This window comes from Xenopus laevis, chromosome 6S (genome assembly GCF_017654675.1).
Source record: "Xenopus laevis strain J_2021 chromosome 6S, Xenopus_laevis_v10.1, whole genome shotgun sequence".
In the NCBI taxonomy this organism is placed as follows: domain Eukaryota; kingdom Metazoa; phylum Chordata; class Amphibia; order Anura; family Pipidae; genus Xenopus; species Xenopus laevis.
In genome coordinates, this window is record NC_054382.1 from 73,736,336 (window position 1) to 73,749,234 (window position 12,899).

The following is a 12,899-nucleotide window of genomic DNA, read 5'->3' on the forward strand; positions in this document are numbered from 1 at the left end:
GCCCTGTCATTTCATGTATACAGCCCCCCCACCAACCCACTAAAAAGTGACTATGGCATCTTACAACAGCCCCCCTGCTTCCTCTGTAACTACAGAGGAGGCAGACCCTGTGGTTGCAAGGTGAGCCCAGTAAGAGCCCCCTACAGTCCTTGGTAGAATAGGTCAATTTACCAATGTTTTGAGGCTCTAAATTGAATTTACTGTAGGGCCCAGTAACTAGTATATGCCACTGCCTCTGGCATTTGCCAGAATCCACAAATTGCCAATCCAGACATGTTACTTGGTATTATTTTTATTTTAACAAGCACTGCACTGTTTTGCACAGCAGTAAGTCTGCCTTTGTATACAGTAGGTAGCAAACTTCTATGGATGACACAAATATTGTATCAGGCTTTTCTCCAGCTGTTGTAGCTACCAACCAAGTCCTCTGAATAAGGATACCGCAAAGCAGATGGTGAGTTGAAAGTGTGTGGCAAGGTCCTTAATAAAAATATAAAGTGCATTATGTGGATAATAAAGATGTATAAGTCCTGACCAAACAGAATTGATGCTAGCCGGACTAAAACAATTGACATATGGGCTTTTGTGTATTTATTTGCCAGGGAAAGCAATTGTTCCATGTGACACCCCTGTTTGTAGAACAGAGTAAGCAGTGTTTTCAGGGAGGGCGCAGCAGGGCGGTGCTGGAGGGCCTCTGCCCCCCTAAGCTGGCACGTGACAGGCCTGTGGTGAGATCGCTTTGCTCAAGGGCAGACCTCACTGTGGACTCGGGATCAGCATTCTTTACATGGAGAAGCCAATCCCCCTTTTTGCTGCAGATACACAGCTGGAAAGTTGTGAGGAGCCCCGGTCTGTGCAGCCATCACTTATGTGGGAGAGAGGGAGGTCCGGTCTGTTCTGTAACACTAGGAGACACACACAGGCAGTCTGGGGGCGGGAAGCAAGAAGTTAAGCGGACACGTAGCTGCCACAGCCCTTCTACTGACAGCAGCACCCGCTCTGCATCTTCCTCCTCTGCTGCAACTCCCTCAGCAGCTCGCCCCGGGGAACATTCTCACAAGTGATAACTTTGGACAAACTCCCAGGAGCGGCTTTGTGCTTCATTGAAGACATATGGGGAGGGTTAGCTTTACTCAGAAGTGATGTATTACACAATGTGGCAATAAAGTAAGGACTGGAAGATTGTGTGCGACTGATGCGCTCAATTGCACGGGGGCCGCGTGTTCCCTGACCAGAATACACTGTCAGGGCCACTGATCGGGAGGATACAGTCTGAGCCTCAACACTATCGGCCGGAGAAAGTGCGATACGCTTGGGATACGGGCGTCTGGATTCAACAGAGAACCCGCTAGAACAGTGAGCGGCAGAAGCTTTGGAACAAGCCCTGGTGCCTCTTGTGTCTCCTGTTGGGATGTGGGTGCGACGGCCTGGGGAGGGGTGAGGATGGCGTCGGCGGTGTTTGCGGGCACGTCCCTGGTGAATATGTTTGTGAAGGACTGTTGGGTGAACGGGATCAGGAGACTTATCATTAACCGCAGGGGGGACGAGGAGGAGTTCTTTGAGATCCGGACAGAATGGTCAGACAGGGACATATTGTACTTGCACAGGAGCTACTCGGACCTGGGGCGACTCTTCAGGAGGCTGCTGGACTCTTTCCCTGAGGATCACGGCGAGTTGTCCCGCTCTTCTTTGCTGGAAGGTTTGTTGCATTTCTTTGTCTAAACCAGGGATCCTCGACCCTTTTTTTTTTACCTGTGAGCCACATTCAAACATACCGCTCAACATTGTGGAAATAAAAAGAGGGATAAAAAAAAATGCTGTGCGCAGGAATTTTTTGTTTTGACCACGCCCATTTTCGTGACCACAGCCCCTAATTACCATAAACATTTTACAAAATTTGGCAGGTTATGAAAGTTCGAACATATTTCTGTGTTTTATTTTCAGTTATTACAGTTTTCCTAATGAAGGTGAATTGCCCTTTAAGCTGTGAGTCTGACTTTTCCCAAAAATTGTATCTAAATTGTTACAATTACTTATTTGCTTATCCCAAAATTGTTACAAAAGTATCTTATTTGCACCCGTTAGCTGTTCTGGGCTCTCTGCCAAAAGCCAATTGAGTTAGACTTTGTTTCTTTTTCTGGCTGTTCAGTGCAGAGAAAAGCTGGACTTTCCAGTACAAACGAGGGACTGTGGGTTGAGCTGTCAAAAGCGGGACTGTCCCGCTGAAAACAGGACAGTTGGGAGGTGTGTTCAAATCTAAAAAAAAAGTTGGAGAGCAAAGTAAACGTGCAAAAAGTTCTTGGGGGTGCCAAATATGAGCTGTAATTGGCTATTGGTAGCCCCTATGTTGACTGGCAGCGTACAGGAGCCTCTGTTTGGCAATACACATGGTTTTTATGCAGTTAAAGCTCGCCTTCAAATCAGGAATTGAAAAATAAGCACCTGTTTTGAGGCCATTGGCAGGGCCGGATTTACATAGAGGACACCCCTAGGTCTGCTGTAATTCGTCACCCCATCCCCTCCCTTTTATTCAATAAAATTTTCATCATTGGGACCAGAGCAATGGAGATTGGCGTTCAGTGTTTCTAAACCAATGTGGGTGTGGTTGGGCAGCATGTCACCCCCTAAAATCCTGCCGCCCTAGACCCGGGCCTTGGTGGCCTCTCCACAAATCCGGGAGCAACATCCAAGGGGTTGGAGAGCAACATGTTGATCACGAGCCACTGATTGGGGCCCACTGGTCTAAACCAAGTTTGTATTCAGGTGCTAAGGTAATGGCTGGTTTGGTGGCTAAAGTTTATCAGAGCACAAGTCACATGACTTGGGGCAGCTGGGAAACTGACAATATGTCTAGCCCCATGTGAGATTTCAAAATTAAATATAAACAAATCTGTGTGCTCTTATGAGAAACGGATTTCAGTGCAGAATTCTGCTGGAGCAGCACTATTAACTGAAACATTTTTTTTTCACATGACAGTATCCCTTTAACATATTAAAACTCTGTATTTGCTTTCACTAAACAGAATACAATTCAAATGCTTAGTTACACTTCCCAGTTTCTTCCTACGGCTAAAACCCCTGGGGAGCTATCATATGGAAATCCATTCAACATAATCTGTGGGAGTACCTGGCATTATTTTGCCCTCTGAACCAACACCAGCTATTTCAAATGCAGCAGTTATAAACATATTCCCTCTTAGTCTGGAAATAGTTAAGGGAATTATCAAGTATAGGATATCCTATTACCAGTGTCCCGTTTAGACCCTTTCATATTGAAATAACTACCATATGCCTGCCTTTTCACATAGTATAATAAAATTGCTGCTTTAGTTTTTTCGTAAATATATGAAAAGACAGAACCACAATTTTCAGTACTGTGGTATTACTCAGTGTCAGAAGCCTTATTTTGGATATTTGGCATTAATCTTCTTCTCCATAAGTGCAGATGTATATAACTCAACATTTCTACCTACTGTCAGGCTAAACAGAAGCAATATATCTGCAACTCCACTGGCCTATGAGTGCTTAGCCTAACAGGTCTATATATCTGGTGCCACACTGCTTATTGATGTAATGAACATTTATGAATGTGCTTGGAGGAAGTGCACTGCCTGTATTCCATTTTGTGCAGGACTTTAACCACCGGCCTAAGGGCTCTCACTGTCGAGCGGTTGAAGCTGCGATCCCCTGCGTTCCGTTTTTCAGCGTTCAGCCGCATGGGAGAGCAGGAATAGACGCATTTAGCTTTTTTCAATGGGGCTGTACTCACACAGGCCTGTGTAGGCGCCGAACGCAGCTTGAGACGCAACATGCTGCATTTTCCTGCATTGAAAAAAGCTAAATGCGTCTATTCCTGCGCTCCCCTGTGACTGAACTCTGAAAAACGGAACGCAGGGGAGCGCAGCTTCAACCACTCGTCAGTAAGAGCCCTAATGCTGATGGTGGTAGGATAAAGGATGGGAGGTTGGATCAGGGACTAACATCAAAGCTGTTTAGGGGCTGTACAATAGATACTGTTCATCAGGCAACAGAATCACTGCAACTTCTCCTACCTTTTGTTGATCTGTGTAGTTCCCCTTTAATTCCAAACTTATAATTGTTGAGTCCATTTAAACTATAAACCTAACCCTAATTTCTACATATTCCCAGAATACATTTGCTGTTTGCTCACCAAAGCTATTTGTTGCTTTCAGTTCAGGTGATCTGTTTGGGAGTCAGTCAAATATAGTAGCTCTATATTCCCTACAGGGGAGTAGGGGTACAGTCAGCATCGCAACTCCATATATAGGGAATGGTGTATCCCTTTTTGTAATTTATAAGGATATTAGATATTGATTACAGGTATGGGATTCATCATGTGCAAATCCATTATCCAGGTGGAAACCATTATGTGAAAACTCATTATCCACAACATTTTCTGCATACATTTCCTGCACACACACAAAGCAGTGACCATTTGAAAATGCTGTGTATAAAATGCTTCACCTCTTTTTTACACCATCATTTAGGACCAGAATTTAATTGCCAACTGGACTTTCCAGGAGACACATACCCTCTCTAAATACAGTGTTGCTGATTGCAGACGCAGCTTTATGCATTACATTTTAGGGAGACAAAGAATGCTGCTTAGGGCACAACCTGTGGGGTAATGTGCAAAAAAGAGGACACTGCCGGTTTATTAGTTCTAGTAACTATACTTGGAACACACCCAGCCTAACAGGAATGTGCAGCACTGAAAGGTACCAGCAGGAGGGGGTTAGGCAAGGCATACGTTTGTATAAAAAGTGACATTGATACTTCCTTTAAAAAACAGGAAAGCGTCAGACTCTTCTGCAGGAATTGCAAAGTCTATGTCAGCATTTTGTGCTGCTCTCTGAAAACCAGATAAACATGAATACATGATTCCCCATCAGCTTTCTTATGTTCTCACTCTTCCTGCATTCTAAGCCACAGTGTTGTGTAAAACTGACTGCAACACAGCTTTTAAATGATGAAGCTAAGTGAAAGAACAAAAAAAAACCAATATTCTTTTTTAGATAATCTTGATTTTGCACTTCCCTCTCTTTGGCATTACTAACATTTTTGGACAGAATCCTTATGCAGCTGAATCATACGATCATGTGATCTGTACAGTCTGGTTTAAATAGGAAATATGTTAATAACAGCAAAAGTCTGTATGAATTGCATATAGTGATGGCTATAGCGATAGTTTCATGCTACCCTATAGACAAGATACAGCAATTCAGTTTATTTTGAACAGCTGTTCTTGCTAAAACATAAATAAAAATTAATAGTACAAAGAGCTCCATAGGATCCAGTTTGTAATAATGAGTCCAAATTGTTATATCTTCTAGTAGTGTGAAAATGGTTTTGCAAAACAGGAACAAATATTATTAAATGATAACATGCATATTTGTGGAGTCATAATAGCAGACTTGCTAAAAAGGGCTGATGTTGGGATATATACTCGCTTAATTTCAGGAGCTTTGACGTGGGACACTAGAAGAGACGAAAATCTGATCTTAAATTTGGAATTTTGGCTCTTTCTTAAAGTTACCAAGAGTGGCTTTTTGCAGCTGGTGCTGACAGAGGCAAGTTGACAGCAGAACCCCTGATCAGGAACCAATTAACATGCACGCACAAGCACAGTGAGAACATATAATGCCCTGGCTAGAATTAAAACCAAGATCTGAGTGCCGAGTGCTAATCACTGCGCCACCATAATGCCACCATCATTATGCCTGGTTAAAAATAAAATTTGAAATAAATTTTTAAATTGATCTGTACTTAATGTTACACTGGCATATTGCAATAAATATCAATAACTTTGGCTCACAACAATGGAAATGAAAACATTTTGTATCACTCCTGCTTCTTTACTCACAACACATACCCATTTACCCGAAATCTTAGCCGAAACGGTTGACATGTTAGGATCCTGGGAATATTCCAACCTGTAAATAAGCATTCATCTTAAATCGAATCCAAATTGGCCATTCTACTTCCCCATCTAACTACTTTGGATCATATTATTACCGATTACTATCTCTTTTTACTCTGCTTCAGTTCATTGTTCGATTGAAAACTGGTCTGGTGTTTGTGAGGAAACCTTAGGTTTTGTAGGGATTTGAAGCAACAATTTAGTCCAAGCATTGTTATGTGCCAGTACAGGTAGTAGGTACAGTGTTGGATTTTTGTTCATATCAGCAGTTGGCTACTATCCATCTTCAATACATTCTTACTAGTTGCATCCAACTATACTGCTTCCCAGTCCTAGAAAAATGATACAGTGTAGATAGGGCTTATAATGCTCATTTGTTTATAAGATCTGATTAGCGTAAGCAGTATTCTTCAGGAGCAGTACACCTCAATGTTTAAAAAAATATTCAGAGTAATTAGTGTTCTTATTCTAAGTATGAAAGATCGTTTGCAAAGGATCAGCCCCAACGTTGAAATTAGCTTTCTTCTTTGCCTGCACCTGGAAGCATTGCTTTGGCCTGGGTGCAGTCACAAATGACAAATTTTAGCTGTGAAACGTTAGAGTTTGCATTTTCACTCTGAAATCTGCAGCATGTCCCTGCACCATGGCCAACACAGTGGTTCCGGGTGCAGGCAAAGAAGAAAGCTAATGTCAACATTGGGGCTGATTCACAGTCCGTGCTTTGCTGCAGGCAGCCCCATTATGGCATTTCTGTCATTTTGGATGTTTAGCATGAAAGTGACTTCTGCGACTGCTAGTAAATTGACGATGTCCGTACAGATGAGCTTACTGACGAATTCTCGCTAGTGACGGCCACTTTGCCCCTTAGTAAATCTGCCCCTATGACACCTGACAACCATGGCCAACTACAGAACTACCTGGAAACACATTAACCTGGAAAGGGAAACAGCTCCCCCTCCCAACTGTGAAGCAGGACCAGCCCTTAGCTAGCTTAACCCTTATGGGAACTGCCTGATGTAAAGGTGAGCTTAACCTTTACCCTCCTACACTTGGCAGTGTTCTTCTAACATGCTTATGAGGAAGCATAGCTTTAGGCCATTAGTACATTGACCTTGTACAAATTACCTGCTAATTACCTTGTGTAGTTGGTAGACATTTTTTAGGACAAAGGTCAGGAATTTCCAAACTATGAGAAAGAATTTGTGAAGTTGACTCCCTTACTAGTTAGTGATTTCTGGGAGTGGTAATAACAACTGAAGGCTCATAAGCTAGAAATCCATCATTTATATATTTTTTGTTTCCTTAGTCATTTTTCACAAGTCCCTTTCTTTATCTTAAAAAAAAACCTTGTGAAGCTCTGGTTACAAAGCTGAAAACTGATTTTGTGTTCTTAGTATTGCTGCTTAATGAGATGACCTTTCAGTCAAGTTATACTGAGAATCAGAGATTGTGGAGAACAGCATATCTGGCTGATTTCCTGAGAGTTAGACTTGGGTAATATGAAAACACTACACGTGGCACTATATAAAAATCCCATGTAGTCTAAACTTGGAAAAAAGAAGGTCATTATTTTATTACAACTAAAATTATCATAAGGCTTTTACCCGACCCGCACATTGCTATTTTGTAGCCGTGACAAGTAGCTGCTACTTGTAGCTCCATGTGTCTTCACCCCAAGGGTTTGCCCAGGGTAAACTTGACCCCCTCCCAAGTAGTGACACAATGTGATGACAGGGAGAGGGGGGGTGAAGCTCTGATGGTATGCATGATAGGGGCAAGCAGTAGCAGTTTTACCTATAGTTTGGCGGGTTAGGTGCAGGTCAAACTTCTCCTGAAGATTCCCTGTCTTTTAACCAGAGACACACAAGTAGAGTGAGAAGGGTATGGTTGAGTCAGGTTCTACAATAGAAAGAATTTGCGCGTTAGGGCCGGGTACAGGTTTTCGATTAGGGTTGGGTGTGGGTTGAGGTTTTCCTGACCTTTCCTGATCAAGAAGAGAGGCCTTTGATGACCAAACCCCCCTTGATGATTGAGATCAGTGGTTTAATTAGAGGTAGTGAGAGGCGGCAGAAAACCTAACAAGGGTAAGAAGAGGTAAGTGCAAGTGCAAAGTGTACTTTACAAATTCCAGTGAATGTGAGTGCAGTCTTTCAGGCTGTCCTGATCCTGATGAATCACATGCAAGTGCACAATTGATGCAACAGAACCTGCCTGAAGGGGTGCCTGGCAGTGCTGCACTTTCGAAAGAGCTGGCCCCCCTTGACAGCGCCGAAGCCTTGCGGTCATCTCCGAAGTTACGAACAGCCGAAGTCCCGAAGAGGCCAAAAGACCCGAAACCACTAAAATAGCCGAACTCCTGAAGCGGCGAAAAGACCCGAAGCCACGAAAATAACTGAAGCCGAACTCCCGAAGCGGCAAAAGGACCCGAAGTCAAGAAAACAGGCGAAATTGAAATCCTGAAGCAGCGAAAAGACCCAAAGTGACTTGTAGGGGGGCCCTGACCACCAATTTTTTAAAAAGCTTTTAAGGGGGCCCTGGCACCTGTTTTTTTTAACTTATAAGGGGCCTTGACCATCAATAGCTTTTTATAACTTGTGTGTGTGGGGGGCGTTACCTTTTTTAGCACTGATGTCTGTGTGGTCTTTTAACTGTTGTGTGGAGTGGGTGGGATCCAGGGTGGGGCTTGGGGGTCGGGGCGGGGTGGGTGGGGCCCTGAAAATTTTGTTGTACGGGGCCCCGTGATTTCTAATGGCGGCCCTGATTGACAGTATGTGTCACTGCACACAGGCTGAATTTTAGGATGAAAATGCACAGATAGGCATCTTTGGACCAAATTCCATCCCCATGAGTGAAGTGTCAAACAGATTGCAGTCCTGTCTACACCCACACAAATGAGGCAGAAATAAATATTGCATGTGTAATTTGTATCCATATTGGTGGGATTTTGGGAAAAATACTGCTTAGGGTAAAAAACATGACAATTTTAGGGTGAATTTGTAACTGAGCCCTACAGCCTGCTATAATCATATTTTAAATATTTTTATGTGTAGAATAAAAAGAAAATTTCCAATTTCAATATTAAAGATGATTTAACTGTTGTTCTGGTTCACTGACCCTAGCAAAAAGTGTAAAAGTAAAAAAAAACTTGTAGTACTGGGAAGATGGATTAGCAATTTCTTCACTGGCAAAAAATCTCTAGTGGAGAAGCTGTTGAATGTGCCAATAACCATAGCTTTTTCACTTTAGTGGGAGAGAATAAAGTAATATGAAAAATTCAAAAAATAAAAAAAACATAAAAAAACAAATGGAAAGCTACTTATACAGGTATGGGACCTCGTATCCAGAATGCTAGGGGCCTGGGGTTTTCCGGATAAAGGATTTTTCCGTAATTTGGATCTTCATACCTTAGGTCTACTAGAAAATCTCGTAAACATTAAATAAACCCAATAAGCTGATTTTGCTTTCAATAAGAAGTAATTAAGTCTTAGTTTGAAACAAGTACAAGCTACTGTTTTATTATTACAGAGAAAAAGGAAATGATTTTTGATTATAATGGAGTCTATGGGAGATGGCCATTCCGTAATTCGGAGCTTTCTGGATAATGGGTTTCTAGATAATGGATCACATACCTGTATCTGCAGTGTGATAAAGGTTTTATTTAAATTTCCACGTTAAGGGGCCCATTTACTAACAAATCAAATTTAGTTTTTTTTTTGAATCTCTAAACAAAAGTTGATAATTATTAAGTGGAAAAATCACCAAAAGCTCCTTAAGGCAAAACTTTGCCAAGAAAAAGTTGCCAAACTGCTATAGAAGTCAATGGGAACCGTGATGATCCTATGGGAGCCCTTTAAATCAATTCATTTAGAGATTTTCTGAGGTTTTTTTTACTAGAGATTGTCTGAAAAAATAAAATTTTTAGAAATTTTCGACGTTTTGATATTTTTATTGCATCATTCAAAGCATTTTTTCAGTTTGCACTTTTTTTTACAATCTGATCTTTTAATAAATTCAATGACAACCATGGTTTTAGAGTTTGTGAGTAAAGTCATAGTTTTAAAAACCTCCAAAAGCCTGCATTTTATAGTTTAAAATATAGTGCAGCTTCACAAAGAACAGCTTGGTTTCATCAGCCTTCATGTTAATTGTACTTTCTGCTGATCTTAATTCCAGTCTAGTGATCCTCCTTAGTCTCGCCTCTGACCCTGAAACATTCCCTCTGTAAGTTGCCAGTCAGGCTAAGGGGGGTCACTTGTCTCAGCTACTTGTAAATAGAACATATTAATTTTTGTTGCCTTCGTTTCCATTGCCTTGAAAAGGATACTGCATCAGTTGGCAGGAAAAAGGCTGTGAGATGCCAGCAGCTGACAGTGAGGCTTTGTGTGTGCTCTGTAGGTTGCCTGAGGATGCTCTTTCCTCTTGCGTTCAACTTTGCTCCTTCAGCCTTCAGAGCAAACACTGATCTTCTATCCTTACCCAGTGTAGTTCTGTGCAATGGAGATGACTTCATTCTGCTCTCTTTTACTGGGGAGTGAGCCTATTAAGAATAGAGTCTAGACTGATGAGCAATTAAAGTCCTGTTGACTTGAGCATAATCCAGATATATTATTTCATTAATATCAGCATAAAGTTAATTTATAGGAAATCTCATTTAAACATATTGACTTATAATGTATTATAACTTGTATGATTACTATTATAAGTTTATTTATAAAGTGCCAACAAATTCAATTGGATAAAATTAGACATCTGGTCATTGGGCACATACCATGAGAGGTTAAAGGGAGCTTTTCCTGCAGATCTTTCTGTTGCCACAAACATAATATTGAGGGAACTCAGTTTCCACTTACTTGCACCACTGTAAATTAACTATATGTTTTTCAATTATCTGGGGGAATTATATTTACTACACATCATCAGCCACAAGTTGTCACATTTGTAACACTTAACTGGTTTTAAATCAATGAAAACAATAACCCTCTTAATTCATTTCCAAATTACCTACAGCATTTGAATATCTGTTAATGGAGCACAATGAAGAGCAATAAAAATAATATTAGGGGTAATGCTCCTGTTATTAAAGGGGACATATAGCACACATTTTCACAATGCATCAAACCATGTAAAATAATGTAAAATAGAAGAAATTGTTTTTATTTGAATACCTTTTGGGTCAAAAATATCTGTATTAGCTTGAATACTGTGCTCAGCCCTCCCCCTTTGCAAACATTCTGTTCAGCAGTCTCCAGTATCAGGGTGTAGAGCCGCTGGCACCTTCTGCCTAAGTTACAAAACAGCAGCCAATGAGGGAGTGCATGTTTGTGATGTCACATTCAGTCCTTCTCTGCAGACATCAGATCACCATTTCCTTTCCCTGAACTGCTCTTCCTTCCCTCTCTGCCCTGTTCATTTAACCCCTCCCTGCACTGTTCATTTCATTCCATGTCTGCCCTGTTCATTTAACCCCCTCCCTGCACTGTTCATTTTACTCCCTGTCTGCCCTGTTCATTTACAAACTATGCAGCTCACTACTTTTCCACTTTCCTTCCTGAAGGTGTTTCTCTCAAAAGTACATCCTGATCCTGAAGTGCTGTTACTAAATCACTTACTCACTGCTCTGATTCTGTGCATCAACCAGCCTTCACCTGAGCTTCAGCAGGGTTAACTGCGTATAATCTACCTGGCAAAGGGAATTGGTAAGATGTTTCCAGCCCCCAGCTGACTGACAAGTCTAATTTAGCCTGAAGGTCAGCCCTCTCTAACGTTCAGGAGGTTTGGCTTTAAATTCACAAAATAGTGCCTCTAGGGACCACTTAGAGTTCCAGACCCCCTTTCCTGACACACACTTCATGAACTCATGTCTAGAGTTCCCAAAGAGATACAAAAACATGCTGCCTTTCATCAGGACATCCAGGACATGTTTCAGATGCTTCTCAATACCTTCTTTCATCCAATTCAAGATGGAGTCCCTTCATTCTATCATTGCACCCATGAATCCTAACTAATTCTCCACAGTGTTCAACTTTAAGAATGCACATCAACAAATCCAAATGCTCTGACCCTGTCAGACATGTTTGCACTTTGACTTCTTAAATATTCATTACCAGCTCATGGCCATTCCCTTCTTCCTGACATCAGACTGTATACAGTATCATATTCATAGTGACAGCAGCAGCAGCCTCGCTCAGAGCACAAGTAATTTCCATTACACATTCTAATCAATGCTCAGCCTTATTTATAAAATCATACAAAACTGTAAATGGTAGTGAAGACCTTAATCAATCTAGGCCTGACCATCAAGTCCCAACTGGTCCCCATGCCTTTTCTCGGCATGAACTTTGATACCATGGTTTAGAGAGTATTCCTGTCCCCTGACAAGTATATAACCGTTCAGTCTCTCATTTGCCATCTCCTGGAAATGCACAAACCCTAAGCAGAGTTAGCCATGGGGATGTAGGACTCTATGGTAACCTCCTTAGAAGTGGTTCCATTTGCCCAGTTCTACCTGAGGGAACTCAGTACAACATATTAACCTAGTGGATATGCATCAGTCTCTCCCAGAGGATCTTGATTTCGCCCAAAAGAAGAGCCTATCTTGTGTGGTGGCACAACACTAATCACCTGGTTAGGGGCAGACAATTAGCAGGCGCACACTGATTGATCATTCTCATTGACGTTAGTTTGGGGTGCTGGGGAGCAGAACCACACAGCAGAGGAAACTTGGTCACCAGCTGAATCTCTCCTTCCCATAAATATCCTATAGTTACTTGCAGTACCACAGTCCTTCTAACCCTTGCTTACTGGCTGGGCCAACATGTAAGACGAGCATGCAGGTCAGTTTATATGTATCAGACAATGCTTCAATACTGGCATATCTGAACAACAAAGTGGAGACCAGAAGCAATCAGGCCTTGAAGCTCAGTCAGTTTTCTAACATGAGCAGAACACTACAAACTTT

At 41.8% G+C, this 12,899-nt stretch overlaps 1 protein-coding gene across 2 annotated transcripts in view; it reads left to right on the top strand.

The window, feature by feature from the left end:
• Positions 1-707: 707 nt before the first annotated feature.
• pxdc1.S (PX domain containing 1 S homeolog) overlaps positions 708-12,899 on the top strand; it is a 36,064-nt gene continuing 23,872 nt past the window's right edge. The window contains exon 1 of one of the 2 annotated variants that reach the window (XM_041567666.1): positions 708-1,699. In XM_041567666.1, the coding sequence (XP_041423600.1) occupies positions 1,444-1,699 (256 nt within the window). In that variant the 5' untranslated portion in view covers positions 708-1,443. The remainder of the gene's footprint in view (positions 1,700-12,899) is intronic. The other variant, XM_018269452.2, reaches the window with a different exon arrangement.